Source organism: Carassius auratus, unplaced genomic scaffold (genome assembly GCF_003368295.1).
Source record: "Carassius auratus strain Wakin unplaced genomic scaffold, ASM336829v1 scaf_tig00017776, whole genome shotgun sequence".
Taxonomy (NCBI): Eukaryota; Metazoa; Chordata; class Actinopteri; order Cypriniformes; family Cyprinidae; genus Carassius; species Carassius auratus.
Window position 1 is genome coordinate 66,142 of NW_020524816.1, and position 15,107 is coordinate 81,248.

Below are 15,107 nucleotides of genomic sequence, written 5' to 3' on the forward strand. Positions count from 1 at the left end.
TATAAAAGCTTAGATCATGACAACACACTGATGCTTTTGCAAGCACCAAATAAATAGTCAATCATAAAAATAAAACATTTAAAGTTATGTGTATTTTGGGGGTGTTGTTTAGTCTACTGGCAAGTGGGCACATACTGACACCTACTGCCTACTGTGTCCTCAAAAACTTGAGCTATATAGCGCCAACTAAAGGAATTGTTGTCAATGCTGCAAAAAGAGTTAAAATATTTCTGTCTTGCCCAAATTTACTGCTGAAAATTAGTTTTAAACAGTTGCAGAGCAGCCTATTGCAAGTATCAGGAAAATACTAAGTAAATCTTATAAGAAATACAAAACTTATTAAAACAATAGCAGACAAATAAAAATGACACATTGTTGCTATCAAAACCATTTATTAATTTATGTTTTAATATTAATGTTGATTTAGGTAGTTTTAGCACGATTTGATGATCTTCCTTTTTTTTCCCTGTAAGATAGAACATAGAACTGTTAGGAGAGGCTTCTCAAGTTTTACCTTCAGAACATCCATATTTACCCGTACATTCATTATAAGGAGACAAAAATATCAACAACAAAAAAATTAATGTTTGCACATAGCAAAACCTTAAACTGGTCAGCGCTACTGTACATTTGCAATTACATCAGTAATATTCATTTCGCAGGTTACGTTTAGCTACACTGTTTTAACACAGAAATGTAAGTGCGTGTAATGCTGAACTCACTGGATATGCAACATGGCGTTCTGAACCCATAGATCATCAGGGTTGGCACAGACCTGTCTGTTCTTCACCGTAGTAAAACTACAGGAGAGAGAATGTTCTAGATTAAATACTGCAGATATTACTAATTCTAATCTAAGACAAAACCAGTGTTGTTCCTCACATGACAGCCTCTAAATTGCAGGTCATGGTGGCGTCCTGCAGGGTGAAGTCTTTCAGTCGGAGGACAGGAAAAGGCTGTGATGAATACTTGGTACAGCACCTCACCGGACCTTAACACATGACAAATCCTCAGGTCATATACTTCAATGACACTTACATTATTAACTATCCGCATTTGTTTAATTTTATTTATAAATCATATTTAAAAAATGTATTAACTGAAATAGTTTAGAATCAGTATGAGTCTGTTCATTGTGAAAGCAATTAAATGTATTCAATTAAGTATGAACATGATTAAACTATAGATGTTAAATTAGTTCAAATGTTTTAATCAGTAATATTCAATTTGCCACTGAATTAAGACATAAACCCATCATATCACTCTGCAAAATGTCTGATTATTAAGCATGGCAGCATCTCAGCTATATGACGAATGTGATCGTCCCAATTTTAAATGTATTAAAATGCACGTGGTCACATGTCAAGAGCAGCCTTGAGAATCCAAAGCACTGAGAATTACTTGAAACCAAAGACACTGTCTGAAAAAAAAAATCAGTTTTACTTACTGCTTTGACTCAAGCTGACCCAGACACACAGCAACAGAAGCAGCACAGATGACGTCAGGACGAGTCTGCTCATCATGGGAGGGACACAAGACACTTACAGGCGATGAAAGAAAAATGAAATTGATCAAAAGTATTCAACAAGTTGAGGATAGTTGTGCGGACAGCAGCAGAAGTGTTGAGGATGGTGATGATGAAGATGAAGTAGAGCTCTCTTGGTCCACATTATCTGCCATCCCCAAAAGCTACATATATAGCTGTTCATGAGGGGAATTTGTGGACCACGCAGCAGCGTCACTGAGTGGTGGAAGACTGGGGGAAAATCAAGGTGTCTCGAGTTAAATATTAGTAGGTCAGCTAAATCTGTCACACTTTTTGATACTATCACAAGTTTGTAACCACTGAAATTACTGGTTTAGACACAAAACATCATTAGTGCTGGTAAATATCATTCAAAAAATGTAAGGGATGCAAAACAAACTGCAGATGCAAAAAGAAATAGTGAAAATGGAGATACTATTTTAAGAATAGATTATATCTTAAAAATAATAATAAAAAAGTAAGATAAAGTTAAAAAGTGTACCTATAGGTAAACATGTACAGTAGATGGATGCTTTTCCTCAACATGAAGACTTTACATTAAAATGTACAGTATGTATACTGTATGAGTTGTATATTTTAGGTGTCATTTAAATAAATAAAAAAATTTAAACTGAGAAGATCCTAAAACAAATTCTGATTTAATTATTATACAAGAATGCTAAAAATGTACCCAAATAATATATAAATGTTTATGTAGTGAAAAAGAAAAAGTGTAAAAATTAATATATTTATATATATACTGTATAAACACATACAGGTATTGAAAACATGTTCTTCTATTTTAAGTCACATTGGACAAAAGCACTTTCTAAATGCATACATGTTAATAAAAAAATGTCTTTGAATCTCCTTGGTAATTTATATGTTTAATGTAACCAATGTCATCTAGAAGTCATAAAAAATCATTAAAATTATAATTTTGACTTATTAAAAAAATTATATATATATTTAATGGAAATTAGGTAGAACACTGTAGAAAAAAAAATAGTATTATTTTATTGAATTCTAAATATTTAAATTATTAGCATTTATATTTGGTATTAGGCCAAAATGCAACACTTTAAAATACAAACAAATAAAAGTGATGTCTATAAAAAGTGCAGATCTTTGCATATGACTTCATCACATCTGCAGTGTCTGAACTCCTTTTCCATTTTATTCTAGACAAAGTAATGCAAATGTTCATTAAACATTAAACACTGAGCACAGCTAAGACAGTTTTTCAACGACTATTTTCCATTTGAAGTGAGCTCTTTTGCATTTTTTCCAAAATATGGAATCTGTGAATAATAGTAATGCCTGTGATAGAGGATGAGTTACTTGAGTTAAATATAATTTCTATGCATACATTTTCACGACAAAATAATTGTAATAATAGCATCAAGTCAAACATTTCGACTAACATCCAACAGTCAAAGGCATCCACCTTTCCTGGAAATCAGACCAGATCACAGCCTTTGATGGGAAAATAAATATTATATTTGGCCTGATATGACTTAAATCGTACTCTAATTCTAGTCCAGACACTTCCCCCATTTTAAAAGATCATAAGTGTATTTCATAGAAATTAAACTCGAAATGTCACAACACCTCTCTATACCTGGAGGTGTAAATGAAAGAATGTGAAAATGTTTCAGTAAAACCAACACAGAGAGCTCTGCTTTTAAGAAACATTAAAACAGATGTCTAAAGTCCCGCAGAAAGACTAAAGCAAAGGCTGTGGGTTTGAAGGGAAGTGATTCATTGCTAGATGAGCCACTGTAAGGCTCTGTTCTCACTCTTATGACCTATTTCACCCTTTGATTTTAGGACTTGAGTTACATAAACATTATGACCTAAAAAAATACATAATTCTACACCCCCACAAGAAACCACATGTTAGCGTGTGGAAATGAGGACGCTGCGGAGCATGTGAGTATAGTTCAGAATTATCCATTCGTGTGCAGTTTTTTCTATCAAAGATGTTATATAATCATAAAAAAACAAAACAAACAATTGCATTCATTAACTTCATAATAATGCATTCATTCTATTATCAAAAGGTTAAGGTTTGTGGACATTCCCACTTCCTGGTTTCAAAAGTTCCATGTCAAATGCACTGTGTCGCTCTTTATCAATCATTATCTGAACTGGTCATTCCAAGTGGTTTTAGAGTATGTAAAATATTCCATGTGTGGCAGTGACTTTGAGAACAAATTTAAATATTGGTCAATGACACTTTAAATAGTGAAGGTTTTTATTCAACAGTAATTTTAAAGGAATAGATCACCCAAAAATGAAAAAAAAAAAAGAAATGCTGAAAATTTTATTTTCAGGCCATCCATGATTAAAATGGGTTTATTTCTGTATAAGAACAGTTTTGGGGTAATCTACCATTACATCATTTGCTTATCAATGGATCCTAAAGTAGTCCAGTCCATTAATGTCTTGTGAAGTAAAGAAAAAAAAAAACTATGTTTTTGTAATAAACTAATCCATCATTCAGACATTATAACTTTAAACTGTTGCTTCTGGCCAAAATGCAAATTCATAACCCATAATAATGCTTTCTCCAATGAAAAAGTCCATCACCTGATCCATTGGTGACCAACTAAAGTAATGCAAAATTTCTCCAAATCTGCTCTGATAAAGAAACAAACTCATCAACATCTTCAGCAAATAGTTTGGGTGAAATACTAATTTAACAATATCTACAATTAGTTTATAATAATTATTTAAAAAGTTGCTAAAAATGAGACATTATGTATTTCATTTTAATTATTAAATTTTTCATGAATTATTTCCAAGATATGGAATCTGTAGATAAAAGTACTGTATGTAATAGCCGATAATTACTTGAATAAAAAATAAAAAATAAAATATAAAATATAAAATATAAAATATAAAATATAAAATATAAAATAAAATCTAGTCAAACACTTAGACTAACATTTAGCAGTCAACACCATCTGCCCTTCCTGGAAATTAAACACTCATCAGATTAAAATTTTTTGGTGAATTATTCATTTTGAAACCTCTCATATATATATATATTCACCAGAAGATCCTAATAAAAAAGTTCACCACATTTTATTTCAGCATAGTTGTAAATTTTTGTGTGGGTTGAAAATATTTTAAAAGTGAATCAGCAAATAACATAATATAACATAAATTATTCCTAATGTGATAGTCACAGTACACTGCATGGGTGCAGTAAGCTTACTTGTAAAGAATAAAATCTGAATGTGTTTGTATCCATACTGAGCATGGAGATAATTGTTAGTTTATTTGAACACTTGTCTTTTCATAATTTTTTTTAAAAAACATTAAAAAAAAACCCTGGCTATGAGTTCTATACTAGACTAACTGAGACTTGTCATGGCACTTGTATACTGTTGTTGTTCTCTTGTTGATCTGACTGCTTCTATTGTTCTCATTTGTAAAAATGATCAACTGCTAAATGATTAAATGTAAATGAAAGATTAATATAATATAATATAATATAATATAATATAATATAATATAGACAAAAGTAATGACAGCAGAGTCATAGTATCAGATGTAGTAAACTGTCACACACCCTTTGGCATTTTCAGTGATGTAATTTTATATTGCATAATATAAAGCTATGTTACAACATACTTTCAGTCCTGGATTTTTTTTTCCGTTGTTGTTTTTTTTTGTTCTAGTGGCCTTCAAGTTGTCCTCCTGGAGTTTCCTACATTGTTTCTATCAATTGCCAGTAGGAAACATGTCAGATATGTTGTTGGTTCACTCTCTCTTTCAGGGAAGTAAACATTAAAAGTCTGTGTTCTGTGCTTTCCCTGTGGTTGATTTTTCCTTTGTGTTCTTCCTTGTTGCACCTGTTTGATAGACAGGCCAGATAAGATCTCATTGTGGCTCATTTTTTTGGACACATGTACTTCTGTATACGTATGTGTGGAAAATCCTGTATCTGTATGTCCAACCCTTTAAATAGAGATACAGTGTCTCAAACTGGCACATTTCTCGTCTGACTTGCTCTGAGACGCTCACACACACCGACAGAGACAATGACTCGCATTTCAGCTACAGTGATCGTGCTGCTGGTTGCAGCTCTCAGCGTACTCTGTGCAGATGCTTCTGCTTTGTGTAAGTACATTTCTTTAATTGTTTCTAGAACTGGAGCTATTTGCACTGTCGCAGATTAATTTTTAAGTTTTACAACTTCACTGGGAAAACGGTTTTGTTTCTTAGTTTTTAAAATCTGAGGTTCGTGATGTGAAGATAGTTTTGTAATGATTAAATGATGTTACAAAATCTAAACTATTATTGTTGTGTTTACAGCATGTTGTAGGAAGTATACGAAAGGAAAGATACCAATGGCAATTATTAAAGGATTTTCCATTCAGACCATGATGAGAAACTGCCACATTGATGCTGTCATGTAAGTATAAGATGCTTTCTACATAAGGTGCTTTTTGTATTGACTGACTATATGCATAAAAACTGATTCCTAGAGAAAACCCTAACCAAAAGATGCTGTTTACCTCACAGATTACACACAAAAGGAGGCAGGAACATTTGCACAGACCCCTCCAAACGCTGGGTGATGGACATTATCCAAAAGCTGAGGTAAGCTTGTAGATGTGTGATTCTTGTAAATAAATAAAACAAATGAACATTAACAAACACAGTACTGAAATTAAAGCTAATGATTTCTGTTTTTCTGATTTCTCTTTTTTAGGGAGAGAGTGCAAGTCATCAGCAGAAAACATTCAAAAGACTAACTTTACAACTTCTGTGGTTAAACAGATGTTACTACAAGAAAAATTCTTTATGGAGGAGGATATATTTCTTTTTGAAATTTACATATTTACTCTGCATATTTTTATATGCGTGTCATTTTAAACTGTGTTGCTATTCAATTAAACTGCATTCAAATGAATTTTCTATGTAAAGAGAAAACCTGCCTTTTGCATTTAATTGATGTTCTTATACCTCAATGAAACTGTACAAAATAATAATAATATTAATAAATATATCTTTACATTCTCTATATGAATGATTGTCAGAGTCTTTGTACTACTATTTATTGTTTTAAATATGCAAATGACACAACTATTCTTGACTATCAACATTCCATAACATATTTTAGCACATGGAATGATGAAAATTTTTTGACATCTTAACATTTCAAAGACTAAAGAACTGGTTTTAAGGTCCTCCAAAACACAGATCCATCCCAGTACTGACATTAACGGGGAGATGGTTGAAAGAGTGGAGTATTTTATACACCTTGGCATCACATTGGATGATCATCTCAGTTTTAATCAGCATATCTTAGGTATCTATAAAGGCTGTCAACAGAGACTTACAGTTTTCCGTAAAATTAGCAGCTGTCTGTTCAGCCTCGTCTTCTTCTTCTTTTTTTATTATTTAGCCCGTTCTTGTGTGGTGCCATTTGTTTTTTTTTTTTGGTGTGTGTTTTTTTCATATACTTACAGCTGTTAACAAGAACAAACTTTTAAGATACCTAATTTGGCAAGGACAATTATTGGTATTCCTACTCCAAAGTAATCGGAGTGTGTTACTTCAACTATTTGGAAAGTACATATAATCCTAAATAACCCAGATCACCTTCTCCATCTGTATTTTATCTTTCTCTCATCTGGCCGTAGGTATACACCACCTATGTGTAGGAGGACTAACTTTAGTAAGAGTGTTGTTCCTACAGCAAAACATGCTTTAAACACATGTTAGTAGGAAATTATTTTGTGTGTGTGTGTGTGTGTGTGTGTGTGTGACTGTATTGTGGCAAGTTTGTATGCTCTTGTAAGGTACTTGTCTTTGTGTTGTATACCTTCTGTGAAATACACACACACACACACACATATATACTGTATATAATACTGGGTTGGACTAACCCAACTATTGGGTCAAAAATTAAATGTATACACACACACACACAATTAACTTCACAAATTGTAATGTAGAAATATGAACTTTCTGTAAGGCTGCTTTGAAACATACCTGAAAACCAATTATCAAATTTTTGGGAATATAAAATTAATCACTTTTTGGGAAACAATCAATTACATGTAGCAAAAGGAGCACACACACACATATATATAATGTTACAAATAATTATTATAGAATACACACACACATACAGTACGATTAGTTTTAGGACAATATCTAACAAAATAAATGCAAGTTAGAAGATGTAGCTATATTTTTTGGCTCAATGATAGATTCACACAAAGTGCATAGACTGACATAGCAGAGAAATTCCAGGATTGGATCAAAACAAGGTGTGTTCAATAATTTGCTTTGATCGGGCAAAGAAAGAGCGAGAGCTTAAAAAGCTTTGGGACAAAAGTTCTCCATACATCTGCTTCAGCTCTGGGAAATAACCTAACTGATGTCATCTAAGAGGAAGCGTCGGAATGCAGGGTAACGTGTCAGACAAACCTTGAAAGATAATCTGTCAAATGAAAACTGACACATGCATTTTTGTTGTCTCGTGTGAGGAACTTGATCTAATAATTAACCCGCCCTCCGCAGCGCCACACTGTCCGTCACCGCGGTCTGAGACAGCACAGCAGCCGCAGGCGGGCGATCTCAGACCGGATGGGAGGGTGCACTTATTAAACAGAGGCCTAGGTGTGGAGTTGGTTAGGTATTCGTTATGGCAAAGTTTATGGTTGTAGTTTTAATTTAGGCTTTGGGTTTTATAGGGCCGTACTGACGAAAAAATATGAAATGCTTAGGAGATCCACACGGTGTCGCCCTCTTCTATATTTCATTGATTTAAACCAGCGATTGCAGCCCGAGATTACTAATAACAAGAACATCAGTTTTTACTTTGTACTCTCCTTGGCCAGAATCAGAACTGCAAACTTTCTTTCTTTCTCAGTAGAACGAGCATAAATAGATACAAGGTGCTCAAAATTATATCCTTAATAAACATATCCGGATCTTTTCTTAATTTTATTTTTTTATAATAACAATAAATAAATAAATAAAATAAGAAGGAAGAAAGACATAATTCCTTGCAAAATGACCGGAGTAAATCATACCGTTTGTTTTTAATAACTAAACAGGTGCAGGCAAATTAAAGGGATAGTTCACCAACAAATAAAAATGTAGTCATTTTTTGTATTCATCCTCGCGTTGATCTAAACCCTAATGATTTTTATTTATTCAGTGGAACCCAAACCTTTCAGAAGGATATGATGCAACACTAACTCTGTATGAGAGGATATTCCCATATTTAGGCTAGAATTAAAAACATTTTGAAGTTGCATTCTGATCTAGGCCTTCCAAAACATTTCTAATTATTTTAATGGAATAATCTTCCAAATACACACTTTTCACGAGTAGCCTATATCTTTAGATTTTTGTTAATTAATTTCAAGAACACATTATATATTCTTTATGGTCCACTTTCTGTTTTACATCTTCCCCAAAATGAATTTTTGGCTGCTTCTAGGGACGTTTTTTAAGCTATTTTGTCCTCTCAATTACAACCACACACTTCCTGCAGCTGAGTGGTTTAATCACCAGCGACGCTCTCCAGTCAAGCCATGACTGGCAGTGACATCATTGCCTCGCTCCTCTCTGCACTGCTGCACACACAGAGGACTTCCTGCTGAATAATGGAGAAACACACACATTCCTAAACACCCACACACACAAACAGGAACTTCGGCGAAAAAAAAAAAGCTCCACTGCCCAGATCTAATCTTTCCTTTTACGCAATTGCAATCTGAACGGCAAACTTCCCCCAGCACATGAACTCACACACGTATGAATGTCTAATTGCTGTTCATATTAACCAAAGCTTTTTAGAGCTAAGATCTCCTTTTCAGAGTTTCTGTGAAGAAATCTTGGGTCATGCACTGTGACTAAAGCCTATTGCAAAACATGAAATGGTGCCTAAAGAATCCACTAGCAGTGAGAATAACTCAGACAGACAGTGTCATTCTGCATTAGCTATGTTTGATTATTTCATCATCTGCAGCTCCAGGCTAGGAGGTCTGATCCTGGTGCAGATGATCTGACGAACGCTGTGGCCCTGCGTTCTCACAGAGCTGCACAAGAAACTAACTCATTTAGGGCTTGAAAAGAACCGAAAAATCCTAATTGCTAAGTCGATTGGTTACTATGGCACATAGGACATAGCATCTTTATCTTCACAGCATTGTGAAATATTTCTGTAAAAAATATTTTATAAATATTTTCTGTGCATAGTGCTCTGTGGGTTATAAACTTATAAAATTACAAAACCGAATCAGAGCATAATTCTCAGGGAATTCTTTGAGTTCACTCAACTTATTTTAAGAATGGACCACTCTCCGATTTACACAAAGGGAATATTGCTGCTCATCCTAAAAGTTAAGTCAATCATTGCCCTCAATTTTTTAGGGGTAAGGTTCAGGTTGGGGCCTAAAACAAACATTGTTTTCAACCAATACCATACTTACAGTAATGACTAACACATTAAGTTTACATACTGTTGTATTTAAATGGTACTTAAATACAATATTATAGCACTATTATAATATATGTTCAACAATGAAAGTATCATACAAGACTACAAGAATACCAAAAAAACAAAAAACAAACTACAATCTAGAAGGACATTTTTTGCACATTCATGAGCAATGTCTAGTTGAATTAATGTGGGCGGTAGGCTTCAACAACATCATATACCATCAATTAATAATTTCAGTGCTCAATATGTTTTTGAAAGTTTAAGTTATTGTTAAAAATCAGTTCCCCTATGGAGAAAATGTATGTGATTTCCACTTCCAGATCCCACCCACTGCTCTCAATTGGACAGACATTATGTCACCTGATTAATATTCATGAGCCAAGCTGATAAGATTTATATTGCATTAACCTCACCCACTTTTCAGAGTTTAGATGTATGCTCGATTGCTAAAATGATTCTTGGTGTTGACAGAAATGTTGTACTTTGGTAAAATCATATTTCGCATGCTGCTCCCTGCCGTTAGTCGTGTTCAAGCACTGGTTTTAAAAAGAGATTCTTCTCCACAACAAGATGACAAGACAACAAACTCTCAAAATCAGGACAGAGACGCAATGCACCACTGAGATTTTATTATGCAGACATTTTATTCAGATTATGTTCCACCGAGAACATGGAAGAATGAAAGGTAGTCAAAGAAAGAGACACAAAATCAGACGGAAATAGACAATGACTGTGTTGTTGTGTTTCGGTATCTGGAGATTTTAAGACTGAAGCTTTTTCTTTGATGTCTGCAACGGAGACGCATATGTATCTCATGTACATAGACTAAAAAGGTTGCACAAACGCCAGCTAACACCAAACAGACACACAGCTGACAGAGAGGACACAGTATTCAGCAGCAAGTGCCATTTTAGGCTCATTTCAGGCTGCAGTATATAATTTGAGAGACAAAACAGTCAAATGAGAAGAACATCTAAATGATTACACATTCATCCTCCATTTCCTTCTATCCGCTCCATACACACACACACACACGCATATACACACAACCACCAATTAGATGCAGGAGGAAGGAGTCAGCACGGCTGCTTCTATTTGCGTCTTCCTTGAAGAACTCCAGATCCGTGAGGATGAAAGCGGGAGAAGAAAGGAATAGAAAAGCTGATCTCCGCTGAACTGGCGTAGAGTGTGATGTACGCTGGAATGACAGGCTGGAATCTGGGCCATAGTTACATTCATTGTTCAGAGAGCTGTTACAAAATTAAACCCACCGACAGCAATGAATGTTGATTATGACCTTTGTAGAAACTAACTCATTTATAGAGGTGGGCGTGTCCTGGTTAAAGAGGGCGTGGCCTCAGGGCACAGTCAACGGTCGATGGTTTTTCAATGTCAAAAACTCACCGACAGCGTTGAATGTTCAACAAGACCAGCAAGAGGGTGCGAAAGACCCAAATATTTCATTCAAAACCTTGTCACGTGGGCTTCTGCGTACTCAGAAACTTCAAGAAGAACCGTCACCATGCTGAGCCGAGTGTCTGCTAGAAGAGAAAATGAGAATATGATTATTATTTGATTAAAAAGATGTTGGTGGCTCCAGGATAACTTATGTGGATAAAATCAAATAATAAAAAAAAAATAATAATTAGATATTGATTAAAAGCAACAAAAGACATTTATAATGCCGCAAAAGACTTCTGTATCAAATAAACGCTGTTCTTTTTAATTTATTCATCAAAGAATCCTAAAAAAAACACGACAGTTTCCACAAAATATAATGCTGCACAACTTGTTAACATTGATAATATGAATTATTACTTGAACTAAATCAGGTTATTAATAATTTTAATAATTGTATTTATTATTATTTTTAAAGGATCATGTGACATTGAAAACAAGAGTAATGGCTGCTGAAAATTCAGTTTGCCATTTCAGGAATAAATTACACTTTAAAATATACTGAAATATAAAGCAGTTATTGTACTAATTAACTGTACTAATATTTCACAATGTTACAGACTAATTACTGATTGATTATTTGTTTGTTGTACCTTGCACACCTTTTCCTAATAAAAGCCATAACTAAAAACTAGACAAGATTAAGCTCCTGTCAAAAATCATAAATAGAATATAAATGTGCAATCATATTCATATCGCTCTAAAATCCTAATAAAACTCTACAGGAACAACTGTTGTAGTGGACCTTCTTACACAAAACCAGAATCCATAGAGAAAATACTGTGCAAGTCAAATAAAATCTCATCATAAAAGAATAAAAAGTGATGTTCTGGAAATAATATCATTGCAGATGGCATTCCTTTATAATTTCATTATTTTCTTTATTTCATACAAATATTAGTTTACCTCTCGCACACACATTCTCTTTCTTTTCAGACAAAAGGTGGTGATCTGATTTGCACTAAAACCAAACTCTTCAACTAAATCGCTCTACCATTTCGAACACAATGGACGATGAATTCACACACACCGCACCATCTCTTCAGACAACCATGGGGGGTGGAAGGGTTTCCTATGGCAACAGTGGTGTGAGGGAGGGATGTGATAATCCGGGGGGATTGTGGGTAGAGTGGATGTCTGTGTTCAGGGGGTCCCCTGTGAATCCAGATACTCAGCATTACATTAGCACGAGACAGAACACATGCAGACTTTATACTAGCCCAAATTAAAGGACAGAGCAAACAGTGCTTCGGTGGTGTTCTCATGCACTTTTTGGATATTATTAGTTATTTAGCAGGATATTTGCATTAATTTCATACATTTGCGTGATCGGTGAGTACCCAGTAATATAGAATATATAGTAGCATGCAAACACATATAATGCAACGCCATGCAATTAAAGTGTTCCATACAAATTTTTCACTCAGGGTGTTCATGAAAATCCTTGCCTTTCTCAGTCTTTTTTATATCCAGAATATACCTGGTCAGTATAAAAAAATTGTTTAGATCAATTCATTTTAGTTAATCAGTTTACTTATTCTGTTTAAAAATGATTTACTGATTGCTAAATAGTACTAAGATTGTCTGATTCATATAATTGAGTCGATTAGTGATTCAAGTTATGTTTATACAGGTGTTTTGACAGGTTTTGGCCTTTTAAATTTAAGTTATATATATATATATATATTTTTTTTTTTGTGCTCAGCTCATTTTAGTTCGTTTTTCTGTTTTAAAATACGATTCACTGATTATTATTAATATTTAGTGCTGGAATCCCTAATTCATTTTAATGGACCATTTAGTAACCACCTTTACAAAAACATTCCTTATTTGTCATAAGAATACTTAGGGTGGTATGAAGTGGTCCAATTTCGTAAAGACAGAAAGAGAAAGAATGTGCCTCCCTAAATACACATTTGTCTAATATATAGTCCATAATTGCTTTCAGACGTGGTGGTCTGATCTTAACGTGGACTATAAATGTGGCCTCTTTCAGTGCATCTCCTTGTGGTCTTCCACAGAATTTGGGAAGAAGTGGGGGGTTGGGAGGGGGCCCCGTTTTAGCTCTTAAAATACCGTGTATCAAGCTGTGGTCGGGCAGCTTGTCTATCAGCGCTGATTACACATCGCTGCTGCTGCGGACAGGAGGCAATCAGGAACACGTTCACCCCTGATGTGTCTCACAACGCTTCCGTCCTCTACAGCCACCTGTGGTTTCCACTGCTGTGGACGTGTCTTCAGTGTGAGAGATACTGCATCATGATAGATGCAGTGCTGTGGTAGATCAATCGGTCTTAAAACATGATTCACTGATTGATAAGTAGTTCTGGGATGTCTGATTCATTTGAATTAATTGGTCTGTTTGTTCAGTTCAAGCAAATGATTCACTGATAGACGTTGTGTTAGATCTCAATTGGTTTATTGTATTTAACAAAGAAAGGATTGGTTTGTGTACAGTTCTTCAAATGTGTTATTGTTGGTTCTGTTTTTTTGTAAATGTATCTTTTCAAGGTTAAAATTCAACAGTCATTATTAGGGTTGCTAAAGATGGTAAAATTTCTAGAAAATTTCAGAAATATTCCAGAATTTTGGGAAATTTTTCAGGAATTTTTTTGGGATTATTCCAATGATTTTTGGAAAGTTTCCGGAAATTTACAGGAAATTTTCCACCCCTTTGCAACCCTAGTAATTATACAAAAATATTTTACTACAGAATGTCCCGACTGACCGATCAGAATCTAGCATTCCATTGTGATGGCATCTCTCCCCTTCAACGTGTCTATCAATTCTTGCATCTGAGCTCCAGCCTCTTTGTGACAGATCATTAAGGACAAGGCACTCTTTTGAAGCTGCACGGCTGTTTCTGCGAGATGCGCTGCTGGACAATGACGAAATGCCAGACTGTCTGATGGAATGAAAGAGAAGCTTCCCTGAGTTTCCACAGCGATACAATCTCACAGTGCCGCAGGTGACATGAGGTTCAACTTTTAAGCTGGAACTGAGGTAGGGGGATGGAAAACCAGTTAACCCAATCAGTGCTTGATAGCAAACAATGAAAAGAGCAGGAAGTCAGCTCAAATGAAGAGAATTGATTGTATGAATTGCTGTACCTCTTGAAAACATTTTTTTAAATATATATACTATAATATTTCAGTAATATTAAATATATATCATATCCTAAGTAATATTACAATGCTGATTGGTCAATCAAGGTACTGAGCAGTCAGATATTTTTATATAATGACTGCTAGTCTATGTATCTCAGTTTAGCATTCATTATCCCAAGATTAACTCTTTCAGGCTAATACGAAAACATTTTGTATTGTTTTGGAATCATGACAAACTTTTCAGGGTTTATTTTGACATAACGAAAACTGAATTTTTATCAGCCATTATTCTTATGTTCAGTGTCATGTGATCCTTCAGAAATCATTCTAATATGCTGATTGGGTGTTTAAAGGTCTTCAAACAAAGTTGTGTTGCTTAATGTTTGTGGAAACCAGGATGCATTTTTTTTCCAGGATTCTTTGAATGGAAAGTTCAAAAGAACAGCATTTATTTGAAATGGAAAGATTTTTGAACCAATATGAATAATGTTACTATCACTTTCAGTCATTTAAAGTATTCAATGTCTTTTAAATATAA

The 15,107-nt window shown here is 34.3% G+C and overlaps 2 protein-coding genes across 2 annotated transcripts; one reads left to right on the forward strand and one right to left on the reverse strand.

Moving 5' to 3' along the window:
- Positions 1-375: 375 nt before the first annotated feature.
- LOC113075856 (monocyte chemotactic protein 1B-like) lies at positions 376-1,780 on the reverse strand. Its single transcript, XM_026248517.1, has 4 exons — positions 1,448-1,780; positions 883-991; positions 723-800; positions 376-466 (listed from the first exon to the last, which is right to left on the reverse strand). The coding sequence occupies exons 1-4, from the start codon at positions 1,521-1,523 to the stop codon at positions 424-426; spliced, it is 306 nt and encodes a 101-aa protein (XP_026104302.1). The 5' UTR covers positions 1,524-1,780; the 3' UTR covers positions 376-423.
- Positions 1,781-5,523: 3,743 nt separating this feature from the next.
- Positions 5,524-6,566, forward strand: LOC113075855 (C-C motif chemokine 20-like). The gene is made up of 4 exons (XM_026248516.1): positions 5,524-5,656; positions 5,852-5,951; positions 6,062-6,139; positions 6,252-6,566. Exons 1-4 carry the CDS (start codon positions 5,578-5,580, stop codon positions 6,292-6,294), a joined length of 300 nt encoding a protein of 99 aa, XP_026104301.1. The 5' UTR covers positions 5,524-5,577; the 3' UTR covers positions 6,295-6,566.
- Positions 6,567-15,107: the final 8,541 nt, after the last annotated feature.

Coding starts and splice junctions, on each gene's coding strand:
- LOC113075856 (XM_026248517.1), bottom strand. CDS start 1,523: ATGATGAGCAGACTCGTCCTGACGTCATCTGTGCTGCTTCTGTTGCTG. Junction 992..1,447: donor GGTCAGCTTGAGTCAAAGCA/GTAAGTAAAACT, acceptor TCATGTGTTAAG/GTCCGGTGAGGTGCTGTACC. Junction 801..882: donor TGCAATTTAGAGGCTGTCAT/GTGAGGAACAAC, acceptor TCTCTCCTGTAG/TTTTACTACGGTGAAGAACA.
- LOC113075855 (XM_026248516.1), top strand. CDS start 5,578: ATGACTCGCATTTCAGCTACAGTGATCGTGCTGCTGGTTGCAGCTCTC. Junction 5,657..5,851: donor TGCAGATGCTTCTGCTTTGT/GTAAGTACATTT, acceptor TTGTGTTTACAG/CATGTTGTAGGAAGTATACG. Junction 6,140..6,251: donor GACATTATCCAAAAGCTGAG/GTAAGCTTGTAG, acceptor TCTCTTTTTTAG/GGAGAGAGTGCAAGTCATCA.